This window comes from Haliotis cracherodii, unplaced genomic scaffold (assembly GCF_022045235.1).
Source record: "Haliotis cracherodii isolate W230 unplaced genomic scaffold, xgHalCrac1.p SCAF_22, whole genome shotgun sequence".
Classification (NCBI taxonomy): Eukaryota; Metazoa; Mollusca; class Gastropoda; order Lepetellida; family Haliotidae; genus Haliotis; species Haliotis cracherodii.
In genome coordinates, this window is record NW_027266278.1 from 5,697,097 (window position 1) to 5,723,908 (window position 26,812).

At 40.8% G+C, this 26,812-nt stretch overlaps 1 protein-coding gene across 1 annotated transcript; it reads left to right on the forward strand.

Moving 5' to 3' along the window:
- Nucleotides 1-44: 44 nt before the first annotated feature.
- Nucleotides 45-26,812, forward strand: LOC139471155 (delta-1-pyrroline-5-carboxylate dehydrogenase, mitochondrial-like). The gene is made up of 15 exons (XM_071253423.1): nucleotides 45-167; nucleotides 3,188-3,395; nucleotides 4,672-4,719; nucleotides 5,180-5,335; nucleotides 8,480-8,560; nucleotides 10,867-10,938; nucleotides 11,186-11,260; nucleotides 13,139-13,326; nucleotides 14,161-14,234; nucleotides 14,914-15,155; nucleotides 16,709-16,794; nucleotides 18,347-18,413; nucleotides 19,824-19,945; nucleotides 21,776-21,894; nucleotides 25,772-26,812. Exons 1-15 carry the CDS (start codon nucleotides 127-129, stop codon nucleotides 25,882-25,884), a joined length of 1,692 nt encoding a protein of 563 aa, XP_071109524.1. The 5' UTR covers nucleotides 45-126; the 3' UTR covers nucleotides 25,885-26,812.

Below are 26,812 nucleotides of genomic sequence, written 5' to 3' on the forward strand. Positions count from 1 at the left end.
TGCGTAGTATTGCGGGCACCTGTAGACGTAAGGCGGAACTCACGCCGAGACCTTGAACGGTTATACAGTTCGTGCTGCTGTGACATTAGGTGAACGAGATATTGTCTTCGCATCATAACAGTACTCATGGCTTTTCTATTGAAAAGGAGCAAGTTCACAGTAAACTGGTGAGTATGTCTCTGTTTGAAAATATTCTAGTCATAAATTTAATGATCATCGTTCAGTAGTCGCTTCTCCGTTCAATCATTTACGAGTGACTTCCAGTACAACTTTCAAGGCCAAAAGGGGGCTCACAGTTCAACCTCTTATAACAGTCGTCACTTCGCTCGTGATACTGCATATTGTTTTGTATACTTTCCGTTTGCAACATACAACAGATATTAAGGAAATTTTAAAGTAGCTCAGCTTTAGGATGATCGGAATTTTATTTAATGTAGGAAATGTAACTTCCAATTACATGTACAAGGTAGATCTAGATCTAGATTTGAAATTATTTTTTTTCTTTTTATAGAATATGTAATATTTTATTATCCAATAATAGGGTACATGTTTCAATCAGAGGGGGTTTATTGTGATTTGATAACCTGTGATTGATTAATCAGAATCAATTTATTTCCAAATTCATGAAGGAATTGATGTGTAGTGTTTTCTTAGCTGTCATATCGCTGTGCAGTTCTCTATGATTATTAATGATTTTGACATATCAAACACACAGCAACAGGCTGTCCCATAGTGTATTCCTAATACATTGCCGATCCAATACATTCACAAGATATGCTTTAGCAAAGTGCATGCATCATGATCAATTACCTGTACCGTTTCTCCCAATACCGATTGTCATATCTCTCATGCTTTTGGATACGATCATTTATCCATCGTGTTTATCTGTGTTGCCCTGCTCCATCTATGGGGAACAGTTCACTGGACACTCCGCTCTCAAAAATAACTTTGTCACATATACAACATCATCAAGTTGCGAAGATATGCTTGAATCTCCAGAAATGTTGTCTCGATGGAACAATGTCTTTTCGTGAAATAAACCGCACTACATTTTTCATTGTTCTTTGCGATTTATCGCGCAGCTATCTTATATAGGAAGATAAACATGGTGGACTTTTCATGGGATTGTGATTAATGTACATTTTGTCATGGTCGTTTGCAGCGTGTTCTGAATTGGAAATCTTTTAAGGAAACTACAATGGAAAAGCCCATATAGTTAACCCAATATAGCTCTTGTGTAGTGACAAGTCAAAAGCAAAACCCTTTTTAGGGATCAGCAAAGATACGGTTACGCCACATGTTTTTTTACTTGCTTTGTGGATCCTCTGACTGTAAATTTTGTAAAAATTGATTTAAAAAAAATAGAATTTGCTCTTTTGTTTATCTCGCAGATAAGCTGATAACATATTGCAACAAAACATATTTTCTAAACATGGACGATTGACTGAAGTTGACATAATTATAGTAAACATGAAATTGAGAGTATGCATAGATACACAAGAGTATTCCTGCTTGATTTGTCAGGTTTGCGTTGCTTAAAGCAACAGCTGTGTTGCAGGCTCTCCTACATCAAGCTATTTTGTTTTTTGATAACAGCTGCCCTGGAGTGGAGTTGCTTTCTTTTTTCGTTTTATTTCCCAGCTACTGACAGGTATTTTCCTGTAAAATATCTGTAGAGATTGTGTTTCCCATTGTTTTACTATATTAAATGAGCACTGAGCGATCATCACAAGAATATTTTTGCGTCTGACATACCATTCTTGATTAACCCTGATCAATAAAGGGGGATTATAGGCACTGGCAAATAGGCTGGCCAGGTAGTTATAGGTTCAAAACATTAACAAAACCACTTGTTTGTCTGCTCAAAGTATATTATGTCTACTACTTGCCAATGTCTATCAATTTCCCTATACTCATGATAATTTACAAAGATACACACTTTTCAGAAGCTTAGTTCTTGTTTGCAAATTCCTTATTTTTTGTATAATTGTTAATATAATTCCAGAATATTGAAAAGCCTTGGCATATACATGTACTTCTATTCAAAATCTAGTTATCATGTTTACTGTTTCAAGTATAAGACTTGTCCACTTCGGTAACTTTTCTGTCGGGCTGTAGGAAAATTTTCTCCACTTGCCCAACTGTCTGGCAGATAAGTTTAAGCTAACTTACATATTCAGTTTATTATCATGATTATAGCTCTTCGTAGATCCTCAAGTAATTGTAAGCTTTATTTCATCTGAATCAAGATGCGATTTGTCTCTTATTTTTCGCAATTTTTCAATATATATAATGTCAGAATGCTGGCAGGTAACTTTGAAGATGGGCAGGCAACATTTATGCGTCACCTGCCCGACAGTCTTGTTGGGGTGTAAAACTATTTGAGATACAGGAGCAGGCAGGCAGGGGATTAGCTAGCTGCCCTCGGGACCATTAACTTTGTTGTTTCAGACTGTAGTTATTTTGAGACCCGTGAAGATGCGGGGTAGAATAGGTCTTCAACAAGCCATGCGTGTCGTAAGAGGCAGCTAAGGGGATCGGGTGGTCAGACTCGCCGACATGGTTGATTGATGTCATTGTATCCCAATTGCTTGGATCGATGCTCATGATGTCAATCACTGGATTGTGTGGCCCAAACTCGATAATTTACAGACCGCTATTTGACTAAATCTGGCTTGGCCCTCAAAACAATTGATGTTTTTTTATTTGTTGATGCTTAGGTTGACAAAAATTAGGTGCGACTGGTAATTTTTAGAGTTGGCAGTAAACCAGGATTGGCAGCTTCAAAAGCCAGCAGGAACACAGTATCAGATACACAAATTTTCTTCATTTGAACCTAACGAATGTCTTCAAAATCTTGTGGATTGTGTAGCCCTAGTGGTTAAAGTGTTCCAATTGTCATGCCTAGGGCCCGGTACGGGGACAACATGAAACGCATATCTTGTGTCCCTCACTTAAATCCCAGGAATATTGCAAAAAGTGGAGTAAAACCTTAGTCACTCACTCACTCACTCACTCACTCAAAAAACTTGTAAAAGCACTAGTGGCCTTAGTCACAATGTAAGATGTATGGGCCCCGTTCCACAAAGCAATCGTAGTGCTACGACTGTCGTGTTAAAGTTATGGGAGTTACGATCATCGGATCATGTGCAACCACTGCTACACTGTATACAACCGTGTGTTCCAGTGCGTACCAGAGCTTTCGATGTCTCAGCACCCCGGCGTTTGAGACCTTCGTTGCTGAAAATGAACCCATGTACGATTATGCCCCTGGCAGTCCCGAGAAACAGCAGCTGGACGAGGCAGTGAAGCGTCACAGCGGACAAGTAGCTGATGTCCCCATCGTCATCGGCGACGAAGAGATCCGAACGGGCACTGCTAGGTACCAGGTTGAGGTAATGGAACAGGGAAGTCAGTTAATAGTTAGATTTTTTAATATTCATCATGGATCATGCCTTTATATAACAGGAAGATTTTTTAAAATTTGTCCATGACCATTCTTGACAATTTCCTTTGTATTACATGCTTAAGAATGTTTCAAAACCCCAGTAAGATCTTGGAACTGAGTCTTCAGCAACCGTTGCTTGTAAGACGTGACTAACGGGATCGGGTGGTCAGGCTCGTAGACTTGGTTGATGCATGTTATCGCATCCCAATTTCGTAGATTGATGCTTATGAAGTCAATCACTGGATCGTCTGATTTAGAATTTTTATTATTTACATACTGCTGGAATATTGCTGAGTGCGATGTTAAAAAAACAAACAAAGAAACAAAAACTGTAATAAGCTCACTTGGTTATCTGTTTGTTTGTTTGTTTGTGGTTTATCATCGCACTCAGCAATATTCCAGCTATATGACGGCGGTCTGTAAATAATAAAATCTAGATCAGACATTCCTGTGATTGACATGAGCATCGATCCATGCAATTGGGATATGGTGACATGCATCAACCAAGACAACGCGCCTGACCACCCGATCCAGTTAGTCGCCTTTTACGACAAGCAAAGTCACCTTTTACAGCAAGCATGGGTTGCTGAAGACCACTTCTACCCCAGATCTTCACGGGTCTGTTCGTTATCTGAACTTCGTAGTTGACATAAGCATATTAGAATTCAGTGAGTTGATGCCCTTATGAGGACATGGTAAGGATGAAAAATGTTTCATTTTCTGGTCTAATGTCCTCGGTCATGTCTATGGGGTATTTCTGTGACTTGATTGTATGTGACGATGAGGATTGGGTGACTAGTGTGGCATTCATGTGCCATGACGGTGTGTGACAATACTCAGCTATCAACCACTGTTATGTCTGGCACCGGGCTGCAGGTATGTAGACTGAAAGATGTTGACTGTGACATAAAACAACATTCACTCGCTAATGTACATGTTTTCTGTCCCTATGTTCCCAGTGATATCAATAATGTTACCACAACCCATGCTTGTCGTAAGAGGCAACTATGCTTGTTGTAAGAGGCAACTATGCTTGTTGTAAGAGGCAACTAACGGGATCAGGTGGCCAGACTTGCTATGTATCTAAACCTGTGATTTTGTTACCAGCTGCATTTTCACAGTTTTAATATTTTCCATCATATTTGGTAACCATAGTAACAAGGTCCTCCATTTTGTTGATGCTCCATGTGTTAACCAGTGCTAATATGATCTTGTGTTTTCAGCCCTTCGATCACCAAAAGAAGATAGCCAAGTACTATTATGCATCTCCAGTAAGTTATGCGTAGACATGTGTTTTATCAATGCCTCTTCACGAGCCTATTTAAATGTTGAGCATGCCTCCCAATCTGTGACTAAGTTAATCACACATGTGCAACTGGGAGACTGAAAACTGACACACCATTTGCTGAGCATGCTAAGTGCCGTCTTGAGAAACATTCTCAAAATTTCTCTCACTTGTTGACTGAGAATATTTTACCTGCACATAAAGCAGAGAACATTATTATTATTATTATTATTATTATTATTATTATTATTATTATTATTATCGTTATTATTAGCACCATTACCACTACCACCATCATCATCATCATCATCATCATCATCATTATTATTATTATTAACCAAGTGTATTAATATTGGGTTCCCCTGCTAAAATAATGCATTATATAGGAGATAATAATCGACATGCACGTAAAAACATTTTAAACATTGTTCATTTTTCATTTTTAGGAGCAAGTAAAGAAGGCCATTGATGTAAGCCTCTCAGCTAGGGAGGCATGGGAGAGGACGCCTCTAGAGAAGAGGTCGGAGGTGTTTCTACGCGCTGCTGACCTCATGAGCACCAAGTACAGATATGACCTTCTTGCAACCACGATGTTGGGCCAGGTGAGGGATGAAGACGAAGACAGTTACCCTGTTCATCTGGACATGACTGTTACCACTGAAATTGCCTGATTAACAGATGTCTGGATAAATGGAGCGTGGCGATTGTAAATCGTCCCTTTGTCATTATAAGTACCTCGTTCCTGGGTTTTACCTTGACTTACAAAAGTGGGGGGCCAGGGGACCCCTAATAATAAACATTAAGGGTCCTTGCAGGCAGTATGCGGTTTTGGATCCGTGAAGATCCGTGTAGAATAGGCCTTCAGCAACCCATGCTTGCCGAAAAAGGTGACTATGCTTGTCGTAAGAGGCGACTAACAGGATCGGGTGGTCAGGCTTGCTGACTTTGTTGATGCATGTCATCATATCCCAATGGTGTGGATCGATGCTCATGATGTCAATCACTGGATTGTCTAGTCCAGACTCGATTATTTACAGACGGCCGTCATATAGCTGGAATATTGCTGAGTGTGGCGTTAAACAACAAACAAACAAACAAAGTTGCATCTCACGTAATACGTTTTATTGGAGCAGACTGTATGGTAATTGGTTGGTCTGTGTTTAAGAGTCACAGTGCTTAAAGTGCTGCTTGGTGCTCATGCTTTCGACCACTTGTCTGCCTGGTCCAGACATTATATCGCCTTGACATAGGAATATTGCTGACTAAGTTGTTAGTTAGCATTGACTCTCTCCCAAACTTACTCACTTGTAAATAATATTCATCTGGAAGAAGGGTTTCGACACAAATGAAATACAGGCCTCAAAGTTGCGACTAAAATTTGAATTTGTCTACTGTCTAAAATCCAGAGGAAGCCAAAATCAAGTACAGTTTCCACTAATATACAATTCCAAGACTAGTCATGCTAGTGCTATGACTTGTACATATAGTAGTTATTGATAAAAGATAATTTCAAATGCTTTTGGCTACCTACAATATTGTCTTGACTTCTTGATTTTACCACTGGCTACCTGGAAAAAAAACCTTGTAGCCGTATGGCTACTTGGTAAAAATTTTAACTTTGAGGCCTCGAATAAAGAAAAATTATGTACAATATATGTATGTATTATCTTTTTTTATTTCTTTTATTTTGCAACTCATGCAAATAACCTTCTATCTGTATTTTAGATTCAGTGTGAGTTGTGTGTACCATGCTTTATCTCCATAATGAACTGATTCCAATAGACATAGGTTCTTGTTTTGTATAGGTTGAATTATGTCAATACTTAGAAGATATGTTCTTCTTTACAAAATTTAAAAGCGTGAAAATGAGTGTTTAAAATTTTGGGCTTCTTGTCATTACCCTATATATCCTAACTGAAGAGGGGGCGGTCGGGTAGCCAAGTAGTTAAAGCGTTCGCTCGTCACTCCAAAGACCTGGGTTCGATTCTTGACATGGGTACAATGTGTGAAGCCCATTTCTGTTGCCCCCCGCCGTGATATTGTTGGAATATTGCTAAAAGCGACGTAAAACAATACTCACTCTTAACTGAAGATATAGGGGATCCCTAGATTCAAGTACTTTACCAGTATATTATATGGCCCCTCTGCCCCCTTTAAAGACAGTATTAGTGCTAAGACGATGATAACTCCCATACTTGACACAGGCTTGCTACAATCTTAGCACAAAGACAATGATAACTCCCCTACTTGACACAGGCTTGCTACAATCTTAGCACCAAGACGATGATAACTCCCATACTTGACACAAGCTTGCTACAATCTTAGCACTAAGATGATGATAACTGCCATACTTGACACAGGCTTGCTACAATCTTAGCTCTAAGATGATGATAACCCTCATACTTGACACAGACTTGCTACAATCTTAGCACTAAGATGATGATAACTCCCATACTTGACACAGGCTTGCTACAATCTTAGCACTAAGACGATGATAAATCCCATACTTGACACAGGCTTGCTACAATCTTAGCACTAAGACGATGATACCTCCCATACTTGACACAGGCTAGCTACAATCTTAGCACTAAGACGATGATAACTCCCATACTTGACACAGGCTTGCTACAATCTTAGCACTAAGACGATGATAACTCCCATACTTGACACAGGCTTGCTACAATCTTAGCACTAAGACGATGATAACTCCCATACTTGACACAGGCTTGCTACAATCTTAGCACTAAGATGATGATAACTCCCATACTTGAGACAGACTTGCTACAATCTTAGCACTAAGACGATGATAACTCCCATACTTGACACAGGCTTGCTACAATCTTAGCACTAAGACGATGATAACTCCCATACTTGACACAGGCTTGCTACAATCTTAGCCCTAAGACGATGATAACTCCCATACTTGACACAGACTTGCTACAATCTTAGCACTAAGGCGATGATCACTCCCATACTTGACACAGACTTGCTACAATCTTAGCACTAAGACGATGATAACTCCCATACTTGACACAGACTTGCTACAATCTTAGCACTAAGACGATGATAACTCCCATACTTGACACAGACTTGCTACAATCTTAGCACTAAGATGATGATAACTCCCATACTTGACACAGGCTTGCTACAATCTTAGCACTAAGACGATGATAACTCCCATACTTGACACAGGCTTGCTACAATCTCAGCACTAAGATGATGATAACTCCCCTACTTGACACCGGCTTGCTACAATCTTAGCACTAAGACGATGATAACTCCCATACTTGACACAGGCTAGCTACAGTCTTAGCACTAAGACGATGATAACTCCCCTACTTGACACAGGCTTGCTACAATCTTAGCACTAAGACGATGATAACTCCCATACTTGACACAGGCTAGCTACAATCTTAGCACTAAGACGATGATAACTCCCCTACTTGACACAGGCTTGCTACAATCTCAGCACTAAGACGATGATAACTCCCATACTTTGACTGAAATTGTCAACTGAGGCAAAGAATGATAGACAGTATTGTTTTTTTAATTAATCTGTCATTCCTATTGTAGCTCCACTCTGTCCACTGTGACTTCTGTCTTCAGTATGTGGTGTTGCACGGTGGTTGTATAGGGTTAAAGGAGGTATTAATTAACAAAGAACATTCATCAGAATTCAATGAGTTAACATTTGCCTCAGTTAGTTGTCAAAGATGTTGTTACTTAGTCCGGATGATTCATTACAGGCCAAGAATGTGTGGCAAGCGGAAATAGATTCAGCTGCAGAACTGATTGATTTTCTGCGATTCAACATCATGTATGCAAGGGTAAGTCACTTCTACCTTGTGAAGATCCGGGGTAGAATAGGTCTTCAGCAACCCATGCTTGCCATAAGAGGCGACTATGCTTGTCGTAAAAGGCGACTAACGGGATCCGGTGGTCAGGCTCGCTGACTTGTTTGATGCATGTCATCGATCCCAATTTCGAGGATCGATGCTCATGATATCAATCACTGGATAGTTTGGTCCAGACTTCATTATTTACAGACCGCCGTCATATAGCTGGAATATTGCTGAGTGCGGTGTTAAACAACAAACCAAAAACACTTCCAGCAGGGTTTACAACGCCGGAGAGTTTGACCTTAGATCCTAAAGACACGGGTTATGGGTGGCCCAGTGGTTATAAGGTGCTGCAATTCACTGTGCAGAGTAACGTCCCTTGGCCGTGCCAGAATCCTATGATCATGAGTTTGAATCTTGGTTCGTCCCAGTTATGTTTCTAGGTTTGTCAGTACCATACCCGTGCTTGTGGATTTCTCCAAAATGGTAAATTTCTGGGACCTGCATTTCCTTGGGCTCTCTGCCACATTCAGCTGGCATGAAACCCAACTCACTCACTCACTCCTAAATACTGTTAAATTGCCATTGATTGCAATGTGTCAACTGGCTGATTTTATGAAAGTTTGGATCATTTCGGATTCAGTCAACCCCTGGGTTGCCATGGCCAGTCTCAGTTACAAGGGGTGTTCATAAAAGATTTCCCCTAAACCACTTAGGGTTATCATATTTGGTTGAAATTTCCCATGTGTAATGATACATGTATCTATGGGTTATGTCTGAATTTGCAGCGCCGAACTATTAATCTTACCACTTTTACAGGTGTTATGATCGAGTAGGGTGTGACAATGGAGCCAGTAGAATACCGAGCAGTGGTTAGGTTTTTATTTGAAAGGTCGCACACCAAAAGAAACTTTCGATGAAATGAAAGCAACTTATGGGGAAGATGCCTCATCATATGATGTTGTTAAACACTGGCATCGCCAGTTCAAGTGTGGACGGACATCTGTGGAAACAGCTGCCATTCCTGGTCGCCCCCATTCAGCCATTGATGAGGACACTATCCATCAAGTGGAGACCGCCATTTTGGCAGACCGATGTATAACTGTTCACCAGTTAGCACAAGATGTCAAAATCAGTGTAGGGTCTGTGGAAAAAATCATCCATGACAATTTGAACATGCATAAGGTGTCTGCATGATGGATTCTCAGGCTGCTCACACCTTTCCAAAAGCAGGAACGAGTCAATTGCTCAAAGGATCTTTTGGACATGTGCCAAAAAAAACAGGCAAACATTTTTGACACACAGGATGAAACATGGGTCCATTACTATGATCCTGAGACTAAAGTTCAGTCGATGCAATGGAAGCATGTGGAGTCACCACCCCAAAAGAAGGCACGTGTCCAACCCTCTGCAGGCAAGGTCATGCTCACAGTGTTTTGGGACCAGCACAGAGTAGTGATGATGGATTTCTTGGCAAAGGGTACCACAATTACAGGAGCTTATTATGCTTCACTGCTGCGGAAATTGCGGGACGCTATCAAGCTTAAGAGGCGCTGCATGCTGACCAAGGGTGTCCGTCTCCTGCAAGACAATGCTCCAGTACACAACTCTCATGTTGCCCAGACAGAAGCGCGGTCCTGTGGCTATGAAATCCTTCCACATCCTGCTTACTCTCCTGACCTTGCACCATCTGACTTCCACCTCTTTCCAACCATGAAGTCATTTTTGAAGGGAAAACATTTCACAGATGATGAAACACTGATTTCTGAAGTCAAGTCCTGGTTTGAGACGCAAAATGAGGGCTTTTACAAGCGAGGTCTCCATAGTTGCATAAAACGATGGGAGAAGTGTGTAACTCTTGGTGGTTCCTATGTGGAGAAAGACTAATACCTATGCCAAGTTTCATTCCACTAGGTCCATCGGAAGTGGGTCGGGGGAAATCTTTAATGAACACCCCTTGTATGTATGAGTTCCATGATGCAGCTAGAACATTGCTGGCCTCACTCACTCACTCACTCACTCACTCACTCACTCACTCACTCGCTCAGACACTCACTCACTCACTCACTCAGACACTCACTCACTCAGACACTCACTCACTCACTCAGACACTCACTCACTCACTCACTCAGACACTCACTCAGACACTCACTCACTCACTCAGACACTCACTCACTCACTCATTCACTAACTCACTAACTCACTCACTCACTCAGACACTCACTCACTCAGACACTCACTCACTCACTCACTCACTCACTCACTCACTCACTCACTCACTCTTTCTTCTACAGGATGTGACAAAGTTCCAGCCAGTGAGTCCCTCCTCCAGCATCAACAACCGATCAGTTTACAGAGGAAATGAGGTCAGTTGGCTGTAGGATATTCAGATGGGAGATTCAGATTACAATAATTACCCAAGTACTTCAAAGTTTCAAGTTGTTTCCAAGTTCAATTTAATGTTTTTCAATCTACATGTCACCAAGTTCTATTTTGAAAACACAGCATGTTATCTCCCAAATGTTTTTCTTTCTATTCTCTTATAGTTGCCTTATTTTCTCAGTTGGAATAAGATATGGAATTGTGTCTACATTGAGGGAGAATTTGTTTCAGGGTTTTTGGGCTGCTGTGACGCCATTCAACTTCACAGCTATTGGTGGTCATCTCCCTGCTGCGCCAGCTCTAATGGTGAGTAAAGGGGTAACCATGGTGATGGTGAATCTATGAACTATTTGATAGGCATTGCTGTGAAGTTGACGGATGAAAAGTAGATACAATTTATGGATGACAACTTCTTTATTTACTGTTAAGGCGAACATTTGGTATAGATCCTAATACCGTTGTCAAGCAAGACTGATTGAGCTGAACGCAACCAGTCCAACACCACGCCATCTTCCCGAGGCAAGAGAGTTAACTGGCTGTAAAAGTCCAGTTTCCACCCTTGCCGAACTAGGTTGGTATTATGGAGTTACATTTTGGCTGGACTAACGAGTTGTAAACTGTCTTGCAGATTTCGGTCGATTGCAGGATTTGCAAAGTATGTGCACCCCCAACTCGTTGTCAACAGATATTTTTCAAATCATTTCATGTTTTCAATCAAGGTGCTCACGTGATTTGATGCATTTCGCGATGTAAAACCCGTTTTATCACAATATAGGTTTTCATTATCGATCAGATTGTTTTGACTGGGCGCCGCCATTTCATTTGAAACAAATGCAAGTGGTACGAGAGGTGGAATATGATTGGTCCATAGGAGAGGTTTAGAATGGACATAATAGCCACTGGTGGCGCTACGATCGAGCCCAGGAATTCCAGCCTAGTTCGGCAAGGGTGGAAACTGGACTTTTAAAGTCTCTTGACTCAGGAAGATGACACCACGCTGGAACATGACACCTTCTCTTCAGACCCAGGTCAACAACAAACTGCACTCAAAGACCAAGGTCAACCACATTAAGAAGTTCCACCTCCTCGCCGACAAGCCCCAAACCGGCACAAGTCGCCTTAACGACAAACAGCACCACTAAATGACTGATGTCAACCTCAGCAACAGACTTGCTTGACAACCAATCTCATTAAAATCAGATCTTAGTCTTCGCTACGGCTAAACAAAGATCTGAGGACATCCCATTACGGGTCACGTCAGAACGACCTTTTGCGAATTTTGACTAACCAATGAAATGACTGATAAGAAATCAACATTGCCCAATCTTGAGGCAGCTTTCTCGAGCTTTACGACACAAGTTTCAAACTGGCGACTACGCTTCGAAACATATTTTGACGTATTCTCGATTAAAAATTTTAAAACTGATAAGAAGAACATTCTGGAATGGCTTATAGATGGCCTAGATTGTAGGGATATAATCATAAAATCCGTAACTGTCATTCCGAATAACCCTTGTTAAATATATATCGTGGTTGCATGATAAGAAGACACATTCCGACTGTCACTTCAGCAGCACTCTGATTGGTTGGATGAAGGGTCGTTCTGACGTGACCCGTAATGGGATGTTCTAATGAGATTGTTTGACAACGGTACAAGGATCTATACCGAAACTTTGTCTTTACAGTGAATACAATAGTTGTCCATAAATTGTGTCACCTTTTGCTTCACCAAATGTGTGAAGTGAAAGTTATGTCATTAGAGCTCTCGAGTGTTAAGCATCCTTGCATCATTTTTAGAGGGACCGCCTCCGTGGTCCAGTGTCGGAGCGTCCGCCCGGAGAGCAGAAGGTCTGAGATTCGATCCCTGGCCGCGTCATTCCTAAAGACGTTAAAAGATGGTACTTCTTGTTACCCTGTCTGCCGCTTGGCATTAAGGGGTTAAAACAAGGACTGGTCGGCTCGGAGTCAGTATACTGTGTCTGAGTGGGGTATTCATGTTAAACTGTGGCATGGTATCTCAGTGTGCTAGCACCATAAATCGGCATTAGTCTTGACGAGTACAAGCAGCCACCCACACACGTGCATGCACGTCGCTATATAAGTGCAATAATCTTGGACGCGACGTTAAACCCCATTTCACCTCATTTTTAGAAAATGAATTGTAAATGTTTTTTCGTTTCCCAGGGTAATGTGTCGCTATGGAAACCATCCGACACGGCTATCCTGTCCAACTATACGGTCTACAAGATCTACAGAGAGGCTGGGCTCCCGGCCGGTGTCATCAACTTCCTCCCTGCTGATGGGCCTGTATTTGGCGACACCGTCACCAGCTCGCCACACCTGGCTGGCATCAATTTTACTGGCAGTGTCAGGTACATCACCATGGTTACGCACAGGAATTACTTAAGCTGGACAGGTTTCAGTCACCAGACTGTGGTTAACACGTCAGACATGCCACTAAATGGGAGGGGGGGGTCGGGTAGCCTACTGGCTAAATCGTTCACTCTTCACGCCAAAGACCTGGGTTCGATTCCAGACATAGGTGCAATGTGTGAAACCCATTTGTGGTGTCCCCTGTCGTGATATTGCTGGAATATTGCTAAAGGCGACGTAAAACCATACTTACTCACTCACTCACTCACAGCAACAATAGTTATCAGGTAAAATCTGGTTTCAAACCCCAATTAGCAAAATCTAGCGCTAATGGACATAACTCGTGCAATTTCATGCAATATTGTGATAGTGATGATGTGTTATTTCCAATCTCATTAAAATCAGATCTTGGTTCTGGCTACCACTAAACAAAGATCTGGGGACATCCTTATTAGGTGTCACATCAAAACGACCTTTCATTTGACCAATCAGAGTGTCGCTTTCCAGATCATGAAAGTGACAGTCGGAATGTGATTTCTAATAATGCAACCTCAAAAACTTTAACACGGGGTATCTCGAATGATAGTTACGGGCTTAACGACTGAATCCATGCAATCTAGACCATCTAATAGCCATTTCAGAATGTTCTTTTGTCCATGAGAAAGCTGCCTTCTGATTGGCTAATGTCGACTTCTTGTCAGTCATTCCATTGGTCGGTCAAAGTTCGCACAAGGTCGGTCTGACGTGACCCATAATGGGTTCTCAGATCTTTGTTTAGCGGTAGCAAGAACTAAGATCTGATTTTAATGAGATTGGTGTTATTTTGTATGCAGGACTTTCAAGCACTTATGGAAACAGGTGGCACAAAATATGGATGTCTACAGAACATACCCCCGGCTCATTGGAGGTAAGACACTTCTAGACACATGGTGAATAACGCGAATTAAGTCCCATAAATGTTTGTATGAAATAAATGCTGTAAATCTTGAAGTTAATGCGAGCATGAATTAAATGCGAAAATGCGAGTGGTCTTTGCTCGCATTGATCAAAAATCGCATTTATATCTCATGACTGTTTGTAGAGCATCACTGGTAACAAGTATATAACAAATGTCATTCAAACAGTAGAAATTACATAATGGACATCCTGTGAATTGTCATTGAAAGGGTCAAGAGTTCCACTCAAGTGTCAAACTATGCATCACTGATTACTCCAGCGAGTCCAGACAGACGCCACCCATGCAACACAGTGTCTTCGTTCTTTGCGACTGCGTTAAAGGCCGACACGACCCAGCACACATGGATAGGGCATCATCACACTTATCCTCAGATCTACGGTCTTTGTCTTGTCACATGCCTTAATGCCAGTCAACAGAATAAACACATAAATCATCTGTTGTTTTTAGGAAAACACTATGTATTGTTCTTGCAGAACTACTCAACTCGGCGTTAATAAGCGGTGCCATTTGATTGGGGGAGTCGAACTCACAGAGTCTCGTTTTTGTCTAGGGGCAGCAGTTCATTCATTTGGAGATTTACAGTAAACCCATACAGAGGGTATTGTACCTACATCCCTTCTCTTTTCAGAGTGCGGCGGTAAGAACATGCATTTCATCCATAGCTCTGCCAATTTGGAATCGGTCATCAACGGTACTGTCCGAGCTGCCTTCGAGTTCAATGGTCAGAAGTGCTCTGCGTGCTCCCGGATGTACATTGCCGAGTCCATGTGGCCCAAGGTCAAGGACGGCATGCTACAGATCCACAAGAAAATAAAGATGGGCTCGCCATTAGAGAAGGAGTCTTTTGTTACAGCAGTCATTGATGATAAGGTAGGTAACAGTTGTAATGCCGAGCATAGGCGGATCCAGAGGGGGTCCGGGGGGTCCAGATTTTTTCTATTTTGGACCCCTCCCTCTTAATAATAATATGGTGATCCCTTGCTACAACGCTACCTTTAGGGTCCAAATAATTGATGAGCGTTATAGACGATCAGCGGTTTAACTGAGGTAGAATTGTAGGGGTAGATGACCAACAAAAGAGTATATACATGTACTGCCTACCTAACACGATCTACGTTGCACGTTTCAGAGTTTCAAAAAGGATAAGAATAGTAATAGTTTATGATTCATAGTGTAAAAAAAGATTTATCGAGTGTTATGCGCTTAAAAAACCCACATCGTATCCATTCAGCGAATTCTGGTGAACAAACAGGTATAAAAAACTTGTAGTGAACAGGGCATTTTTTCTAAAGGGGAGCTCAAAAAGATTAAGAAATAATGGGTTTTAAAGAATGTGACACTCACATGTGTGTCATACTGATTTGACAAAACTTGTGTAAGAATTCATATATGTCCCTCACTCTCGCTTTGGAAATACAATGATCTGACACTCATTTTGTACATTCACATGCCACACATGCTCGTACACTACACTCGATGTATCCACTACATTCCTTCATTGTGTTCATCACCTGTGAATACATACGTGATGTAGTCCCTAGTTTTAACCAGTCAAGTGCCAGGTTGCAGAGCGGGGCTAGGTGAAATGGGGTTAATTTCGCGTTCAAGATTATGGCGACCCGTGAAGATACGAAGAATAGGTCTTCAGCAACCCATGCTTGCCGTAAAAGACGACTATGCTTGTTGTAAGAGATGACTAACGGGATAGGGTGGTCAAGTTCGCTGACTTGGTTGATACATGTTATAGTATCCCAATTGTGTGGATCGATGCTCATGATGTCAATCACTAGATTATTTACATTATTATTTACAGACCTCCGTCATATAGGTGGAATATTGCTGAGTTCGGTGTTAAACAACAAACAAACAAATAAACAAGATTGTGGCACTTATATAACGACATATTTTTGTCTGCGATACTGTATATGCCACTGTTTAATATGGACACCTCCCTCAGGAAAGGTATACTGACTCCGAAACGGCCAGTCCTTGTTATATCTCCTTAAAAGCCAGGCACCAGGCAGAAATACTGTCTTTTAGGACGCAGCCAGGGCTTGAAGGACAAACTCTTCACTAGACCACAGGATGAGTCTGCTGTGAGAGAGAGACCAATAACCCGAAGCAAGGGAGTTAACTGACTATATAAGCCCAGTTTCCATCTTTGCTGAACTTGGCTGGTATAAAGTAGTTATACTTTAGCTAGATTAAGGAGTCTGTGCATAGTCAAATCAAAATCACGTAATCGTGCACGAAATCCACATTTGTGCAGGTTCTGATAATAATTTAGGAAAGAAACTTTTTTTACTAGTTGTCATTTCATAATCATATAAACCTTGGCTGGTTTTTCTGAGAGAAATAATTGATACAGCGAGGGGACTGATGAATATTTGTCCTGTTACGATGATGCAGTGTCTCTGTTGCAGGCGTTTGCTAGGGTTAAGGGTTATTTGGATCACGCGAAGTCTTCCCCGAACCTGAAGGTGATTGCCGGGGGTAACTACGACGACAGGTAAGGAAAAATAACCTGACTTGCGTCTCTTTTGTAACATCTGAAGCTTGTCCTCAAGAAAATTTGTATCAAGAACAACACAATAATAATGGACTCAAATAGGTGAAGGTCGCCTGGAATGCAAGCCGTTCTGGAAGAAAAATGGGAGAGGGGAATCATTGATTTCCGGAAAAGCCCACATTGACTAGTTAACCCTCTTGGTGCCGCGGGACCATAATGTCCCTTTCCAATTGTGAATTATGATGTCAAACACAAAATTAACATTATTGCCATCACAACCTTATTTCATAAAATTTGATAATTGAGAAGAAATGAGAACATTGTGACACTTTTGAAACAAGGTATATGTTTTTGTAACGATGACGTCAGCACGACGCGGCACGGCACTGAGCTGTGTACATACCAATTGGTGGTCCGGCACCATGAGGGTTAAACAGCCATGCATGACAGTATCTAACTTGTGCTTTATGATGTGTCAGATTCTGGCGGATGGGTAGCTTGTTTATACACAAATAAAATATATCTACGCGTTGTAGCACTGACAGCGAGCGGTTCCTCTGATCTAAGCCGTGATCTAGTTTAAGCACGGCTGTGCCATGTTCAGCGAGGCCAGCTCACAATTGGCTAACGTTACAGCAACAAGCCCAGCCTAGTCAAGTGTATACAAATATACAACATTGTATTGCAAAAGTTGCAACAATGTTATGGAACTTAAGTAACAGGTTGAACATTGTAAAAAAGACAAGAGGAATTGAGAAATCAAGACAGTGTTTATTGTGGTCAAGTAAATGAAAAAGTTTTCATTTAAGGATTGACTGTGTATTTTTTTCGGTTCATTGAGGTATGAATCGAAAAAATGATGTGCACACTGTAGCAGATTCTTAGAAAAGTTTGCACATCGGTATTCATGGAGTCATTATTTAAATACAGGTAAATATTTTTAAGGCAGGTACTTTTACTGATATCCTTATCCCATACGTAATATTGATATCCGTTTTTTTTTAAAAACGACGAGTGGTTCATTCTCACTGCAGTATTTAATTGTACGATAAACAACTCCCACTCAACCTTTATTTTTTAAAGAAAAGGGCGTCCTACTTGTCCGTATGGAACCTGTCTGTGCGGTCAGTTTTTTTGTTACCGTATTCGACGTAATAAGCGCTCAGGGCGCTCTCAAAATTGGAAATAGGGGGCTCTTATTAGAATTTAATTTTGGTGAAAGAGTTGAAAGTTCGTAAATTTTGTGGTTTATGCTGACAGCCTGAAATGATACGAAAGAAAAATCTGTGCGTATTATACACGACAGATATATTTTTCCAGAATTTAATTGCCCGTAATTAAGGGTGCATATTACACACGAGTGTGTACATGTATTATACAGGAATAAATAAGTCTTGTGTACATTGATCAATCGGAAGGGTGCTAATTGGGATTGTTCACTATATATATTAGCAAATATCGCCGTGGGCGCTTATTAGAATGGGACGTTTATTACGTCGAATACGGTATTTGGTTTTGTATGTCTGCTTATTGAAAGTGTTCTCTGTTCCAGTAAGGGCTACTTTGTGGAACCTACAATAGTGGAATCTAGTGACCCGCAAGATAAAATGATGACTGAGGTAGGAAACTGATTTTATTCTGCAAACATAACAAGGTCTTAACACGTCCGCAATGTCCCGGGTTCAGCTGAATGTCATTGTAATGAAGAAAAAAAGGTGCATCTTGTTATTGTCTGATATAAGGGGCGGTGGAGTAGCCTAGTGGTTAAAGCATTGGCTCATCCCGCTGAAGGCCTTGGTTCGATTCCAACATGGGTAGAATGTGTGAAGCCCATTTCTGGTGTTCCTTGTCGTGATACTGTAAATCTTGAAATTAACGCGGGCGTGAATTAAATGCGAAAAATGCGAGTGGTCTTTGCTCGCATTGTTAAACATCGTATTCATATCAACAATAAGACATTTTGGATAGCAGAAATACCAACTTAGACATACGCTGAAAACAAACAACTATGTATTCCACGTCAATGTTTATCACTGCAAGTCCAGACAGACGCCTCCCAACACAGTGTCTTTGTTCTTTGCAACTGCGTCAAAGGCGGACACAAACCAGCGCGCATGTATTGTTTTAGCGGAAGTACTCTACTCAGCAGAGTGCTATGGTGTGTTATTGGATTAATGTAAGATTGGATTAAGGTGAGGATTCTCCTGTAAACCTGACAGAGGACATTTTGTTTAGATATAAATCCACTGATGCTTGAGAGGAAGGAGTGTCGCAATCATATTGAGTTGCATTTTTGGCTTGGGGCCAGTGGTCACATTCTTTAGGCGACACATAAATTTCACGATTTACAGTATTGATGGAATATCGTTTCAAGTGGCATAAAACCTCACTCACAAGTGTCTGATATAACATTACAAATGTTTTCTGAATGGATACCCATGCATGTGTTCGAGCAAGGTGAACTTTGGTAAAAAAGCAGAAGTAAAGGACTAATGGTAATTTTGACCCATGAAGATCCGGGTTAGACTAGGTCTTCAGCAACCCATGCTTGCCGTAAAAGGCGACTATGCTTGTCGTAAGAGGTGATCAGGTGGTCAGGCTCGCTGACTTGGTTGATACATGTCATCGATCCCAATTGCGCTTATCGATGCTCATGATGTCAATCACTGGATTGTCTGGTCCAGACTCGATTATTTACAGACAGCCGTGATATAGCTGGAATATTGCTGAGTGCGGCGTTAAACAACAAACAAACAAGCAAACAAACTAATGGTAATTTTACGTTATATTTACGGCTGTTGATATTATCAGTAGTGTAAAGTGGCACTGATGCTAACTATTGATATATTGACTTGTCATGGATGTGTAGACATTTGGGGGGCATCAATAGTTGGTAAACTTGGGTGTACATGGGATAAAAATTTGGTAACAATACATTGTTGAGTGAACATTTCTTATTGTCTGTATCTTTTCTGTTCATTTGCCTGTCCTGGGGAGGGCCATTTTGAATTTTGAGAATTGTGTTTCAGGAAATATTCGGCCCTGTTGTTACAGTCTACGTGTACCCTGACGAGAAGGCAGAGGAGGTGGCCAGGCTGGCCAACAATACATCGCCTTTCGCACTGACGTGTGCCATATACGCCGAGGATGAGTAAGTACCATGCATACCATGATGGACCCGTGAAGAATCCGGGGAAGAATAGGTCTTTAGCAACCCATGCTTGCAGACCCGTGAAGATCCGGGGAAGAATAGGTCTTTAGCAACCCATGCTTGCCGACCCGTGAAGATCCAGGGAAGAATAGGTCTTTAGCAACCTATGCTTGCCGACCCATGAAGATCCGGGGTAGAATTGGTCTTTAGCAGCCCATGCTTGCCGACCCGTGAAGATCCGGGGAAGAATAGGTCTTTAGCAACCTATGCTTGCCGACCCATGAAGATCCGGGGTAGAATTGGTCTTTAGCAGCCCATGCTTGCCGACCCGTGAAGATCCGGGGAAGAATAGGTCTTTAGCAACCTATGCTTGCCGACCCGTGAAGATTCGGGGACAAATAGGTCTTTAGCAGCCCGTGCTTGCCGACCCGTGAAGATCCGGGGAAGAATAGGTCTTTAGCAGCCCATGCTTGCCGTAAAAGGTGACTATGCTTGTTGTAGTAGGCGACTAATGGGATCGGTGGTCAGGCTCACTGACTTGGTTGATGAATGTCATCGAATCTCAATTGTGTGGATCGATGCTCATGATATCAATTAATGGATTGTCTGGTCCAAACCCGATTATTTACAGACCGCCGTCATATAGCTGGAATATTGCTGAGTGCGGCGTTAAACAACAAACAAACAAACAAACAAACAACCAAACAAATATAACAAAGCATAACATGCTGTCCTCGAAGCAGAAAATGACAGAGTTAGTACTGTGACACTGTGATTTGTCGTTACAAATATATGGTTAACCTCTAAGCAAAGTGAAATGTTTTTTCCTTGCACTTAAACTAGACAAGGGGAAACCTTGATGGTAACAGACAAGCTGACTTCTTTCGTAAAATATACTTTTATGAATATCGCCAATGTTGTGTTCAACAACCAAGATTAATAAGGTCATTATTTTGCCGGTCCACAGGGACTGGCAGTTACATGAATTACCGGTCCAAGCCTAATTTTACTGGCAAAGACTGGTAATTACCGGTAAACGGGAACACTGGTCCTTGGTTACAAAACGTCCCCAGGTCTTTGTTGTAAGTTGCCTGTTGTAAGGACTCAATTAATCAGATCTTGTGTTTAGGAGTTAAACGCACTTCACTCACTCACTGAAAATCTCTCTATTGAAAAGGGCTTAGTGGTAGTCAGAGCTCCAGATAAGCTTTTGGTGTTGTGGGTATTTTACCCATGCATTTTAAAATCACTGGGTATCAGTAATTCTATCTGGGTATTCAAATTTCTCTGGCCCACTAGTGGGTATTTAAGTTAAATATTTAAAAACAAAATTCATCTAGTCTCTGCAAACTGGTGTCTTGTGGGTTCGAGAGCTTTATAGGACTAAAAAATATGATACTTCCACAGGAAAGTGTGATGGCAAATGATCATGATGTAACTGTCATTGTGGAGTTTGGCAAGGTTGACGGAATGCCCGTTTATAATTTCAAAATAAGTTGCTGATTTGCTAATCGAATACGCAGGGTTACTTCACAATATTTTGATGATACGCACAAGTTTTATTTTTGTAGCGTATCTGTAATGTTTGTTGCGTATTTGATACGCTTGGATTATATTTTACTGCGTATTTCTGCATTTCTGATGCGTATTTCACGCAGATACGCAGCTTATCTGGAGCTCTGGGTAGTGGTTGTTGATCAGGTCTGGGTTTGATTCCCACATGGTAACAATGTGTGCAACCATTTATGGTGTCCCCCGCCATGATATTCTGGAATATTGCTGAATGTGTGGAAAACAAACTCACGTTCACTCTAATATATTTTATTCCAGGAAAGCGAAAAACAAGCTGTGTGATATTTTCCGTGATACCGCTGGAAACTTCTACATCAACACCAAGTCTACCGGGTCTGTGGTTGGCCAGCAGCCCTTCGGCGGAGGTCGCCTCTCAGGTAATGATCAGACCAGTCATTGTATACTAGGATACAATGGTTAGTCACGTGATATGTTGTTTAATGACAAAACTTACCTAAAACTCTATGGTTACACTACAAGTCACTAATGTTCCCATTTCTTTCTGACAATGCACGCATTCCTTCTGACTTTTATATGTTTGAATAAAGATAAAACTTCATGCAGTAAACTTCAGTGTATGCATGACCAGATCGCTTTACACATGTATCTAAATACATTTTGACAGGGCTAAGGTCAAACTTTTCCAAATCTCTTAATATCTACAGCGGGTACCCGCGTAGGGTCAGGGAATAGGGAGGTGGGTACCTGGGTAGTAAATTTGGACTTGTCCCAGCCCTATATCCTACATGATACGTAGCATTAAGGGGATATAACAGGGAGTGGACATTTGTCTGGATTAACGGATCTAGTACCTTGGTGATCATAATGGTTTTTTTGAAAAATAAGGCAAAAAAGGAAGTAGAGAAGACCTGATTTTTTGTAACTGCAGTAAAACATAACAAACATATTTTGTTTGTCCCGACCATTGGCTGTACATGTGCTGTATATTTGCTTATAACGAACTACGTTTACAACGAACTGACGGTTATAACAAACTTATTTTTTTTGTCCCGACCATTTGCTGTACATGTGCTGTATATTTGCTTATAACGAACTACGGTTATAACGAACTAAAATTAGTGGTCCCTTTGAGTTCGTTATGACTGTGGTTTACTGTATGGTTCATCTGTCGTGGCCTGTGGGTATTGCAAGGCTCAGCCTTCCATTACTGGGGGGGCGGTCGGGTAGCCTAGTGGTTAAAGCGTTCGCTCATCACGCCGAAGACCCGGGTTCGATTCCCGACATGGGTACAATGTGTGAAGCCCATTTCTGGTGTCCCCCGCCGTGATATTGCTGGAATATTGCTAAAAGCGGTGTAAAACCTCACTCACTCACTCACTCACTCACTCACTCACTCACTCACTCCATTACTGGGTGTTTTTTAACTTTTTTTAGTGGCAGTACAAAAGACGTGATCACTCAGTTACATAGATTCATTAATCTGGACAATAGAACCAGAATAGGAACCGTCCATATTAACAAGGTGTCACTTTACACTATTTCAGAGTTAAAATGGGTTAATGTTTTCCAATTCAGAGGCGACAAAGAACACAAAAGCTTTTTTTTTAAATTAATAATTAAATGACCATTTGTATCAAGGGTGTTATGGTCAACAATAGAAAGGCTGGCAATAGATTTGAATATTTTTATTATTATGCTAATCAGAACAATATTGATCAGGTGAGTGATGAGTGTCATTTCAAGTATTAGCCAGGGTTGGTTGATGAGATTATGAACCAAATGTGTTTTTGTATCGTAAATATATACAGTCAAACGCCATTGTGTCGAACGTACGGTTGTCTCCAAATAAAAGCTTGGTAGTTGGGTGTTTCTTTGTTATTCAAAATTTTCGGTTTTGTCGAATTTCGGACAGCTCGAAATATGTACCTAGTCCCTTCCCCTTCAACACCACTTTTGAGCCTCACCTGTTTAGAGCCCCTAAACAATATAACGTAATCAAGGTAGATGCTTCAAAAGCTCAATGAAGACATCATAGTGTCAACCACTTGTCGCTGAAGTTAAGCTGTCGCTGTTACAAATTAAGCTACACGAGGTAAAATATTCAGTAAGTAATGAAAACATACTTTTTCACTAATGCACATTTTAATCAAACTTGATTTGATGATAATTTTGCATCAGAACAATCGTATACACCGATGATGTATCGGCCGCTGTTTGATAACTTCCTGTGTGTAATGTCATGTGACTGATCATGTTGTGCATCTATTTTTAACTTGCCTGTAATGGAGGGGCTCAGAATCATGTGTCGGTAACAAGATGGCACGTGATCGATTGTCATTCTAGGCGAGGCATTATCACTATGAAATTAACAAGACATTGTTATATGACCATCAAAGTGTTAACAGAAATAAATGTTCTCAAACGTGGGACTAAAGTACTCACGGAAATGAAAAAAAATTGTTTTTTCGACCTCAGATCTTAAATTATTGCAGTTAATATACAAAATATGTAAATATTCAAACAACTAAATTAGTACTAATTGGGCCGTGGCACAAATACAGCGTATCAAATGTTTTTATGCCTTTTTACACGTAAAAGTGTGTAAAAGTGTGAATAAAACAGACTATTGTGAAACAGGGCATAACCAGGTGTAAGTAGATCAAGGTGACTTATGACACCTTGACGACAGGTGAGAACAGGTGCATAATGCCTATAGTCTGTTTCTGCTATGTCAATTTGGACTTAGTTTTATTTTTGAATGTTGAAAGTGCCAACAAATTACCTCCTGTAAAGTACATTTTGTATTTTTCACTGAGATCAAACTAGCAAATCCAGACCAGTGTTTTTCGAGTTGTTTTGTTATTTCGTATTTACTGCTACGTAACAATTTGTGTCGATTTTTAAATTGAGTAAAACAGGTTTTTTTCATTTCCGAGAGTACTTTAGTAATTTTAGTGTATTGGGATTGTTATAAGACACATTATGAGAAATACTTATTAGGGGCTCAAAAACCAATAACACGAGGACATAGAATTGTAAAAATTGTATTATGCGAGCCTGATATCATCTTCCTCAGTCAAGGGAGTAAACTGAGTTATTCTGGAATTACATTTTGGCTGGACCTACGGGTTTATACATAACCCAATCAAAATCGTGCAACAAACTAGACATCTGGTTCGTAAACAACATGGATTTCAATGTGCATGTTTCGATCGACTGCAGGATTTGCAAAGCATGTGTTTCGTCATTTGGGTGTTAACAGACATTTTCCAGATCTTTTTTTTCAATCAAGGTGCTCACGTGATTTGATACACTTCTTGAGGTAAGACCCGATCGTCTTGACTGGGCTCTGCCATTTTGTTTGAAGTAAATGCAAATGATATGAGAGGTGGAATCTGATTGGTCAATAGGAGGAACATAGAAGGGACATAACTCGTAATAGCCACTGGTGGCACTACAATCAAGCCACGTCATTCCTGCCTAGTTCGGCAAGGTGGAAACTGAACTTTTGTAGTCTATTAACTCTCTTGCCTCAGGAAGATGGCCTAATGTATGATGTTTATTTATCGATAGCCAGGCATATCATATTTACGATACAGAAAAACACAAGAGTAATAATCTGTTTATCATATTTTAGATGTTTAAGAATTTCACTCAATGAAATAGCTTTAGAACCTGCATATAAATTTGTGATTTAATCAAACTAGTTATCCTATAGTGCCAAATGACTTGTGGTCCTACTTCTTGCCATTCGACACATTATCTAAGCATATTGGGAATGGTAGTCAATAGTTTATTAAGAGAGTAGGCAATGCATTGATGAATGGAAGTGGAAAGTAGTTCCTGCAAGGTAGCCTCATTTGCATATACCATATTTGACATAATAAGCGCCCAGGGGGCTCTCAAAATTTGAAATAGGGGGCTCTTATTAGAATATTTTTTTGGTGAAATAAAACAGGAGTTGAAAGATTGTAAATTTCATGGTTTATCCTGACAGCCTGAAATGTTTATATATGACAGATATATTTTTCCAGAATTTAATTAAGGGTGCATATAACACGACTGCGTATTATAGACGAATAAATAAGTCTTGTGTACATTGATCAATCGGAAGGGGTGATAATTGGGATTGTTCACTAGCCTATATATTAGCAAATATCCCGTGGTCGCCTATTACGTCGAAAACGGTATATCAGAACGGTATATCAAACGGTGATACCAAGTTTAATGGATTGGTTAATGGCATTGATAACACGATCCAGTGTATAATAGATGTGTGTTCCGTCTACGCAGGTACGAACGACAAGGCTGGCGGTCCCTACTACATGTTGAAGTTTACGTCTGTCCAGTCGGTCAGCGAGGCAAAAGTGCCACTCAAAGACTGGCGATATCCCTCCATGAACTGAACAACCAATCAACAGTGGGAACTCAGAGGGAGAGGCGCTTGTGTTCTGTGTATGAAAGTGTGGACAATGAACAAGGACCGGCAATATATTCCATATTCCAGTGCTAGGAAATATTATATTTTGATTGTATTGCCGGCTGTATTGAGCTATAGAACAAATGAAGTAATTTTAGTCAAGTCGGTATTGACAATTTATTGGTATGAACAAAGCCATGTTGAGATTGAAAGCAGTGGTATTAGCACGATGTTTTATATAGTGGGGAAAACGGGTGCCCTAGTCGTCTAAGGTGATGCAATTTACTGTGCAGAGTTGCATCCCTTAGATGTGCCAGGAATCTGATTGTGGGTTGAATCCTGGTTGGCCCTGGTTATGTTTCTTGTACAATACCTGTGGTTGTGGGTTTCTCCAAAGTGGTCAATGTCTGGGACCTCCATCACTTCGGGCCTTCCTTTGTGATATAACTGAAATACTCTCAAAGTGGCATGAAACCCACTCACTCATTCACTTTCATATAGTAATAGGTCAGTGGTCTAAGGCGCTACAATTCACTGTGCAGAGTTGTGTCCCTTTGATTGCAGGATCTGCTAGTTGACATTTAAAAGTCAACAGGAATTTGAATGACAATATCAAACACCCCTCTCAGAGTTTACATATGGAGGGTGTTCCATCGTAACAATTATACAATTTCACTGTTTGAATGAGAGCTTCAGATTGCTGGGCATGTCGTATCCTCAGCAGTTATGATCCTTGATCTGTTAAGTCCTGGTTGGTTTAAGCGATAACCACTTCTTGTTGCCCTTTTACTACTGACAACTATGCAGCTGCTGAAGCAGAGATAAACATCACACTCCAAGTGAGATGTAATAAACATTATTTAAGGCTAACAAAATAATAGTCCTGGTTCACAGGCACCGCACCAACGATCATA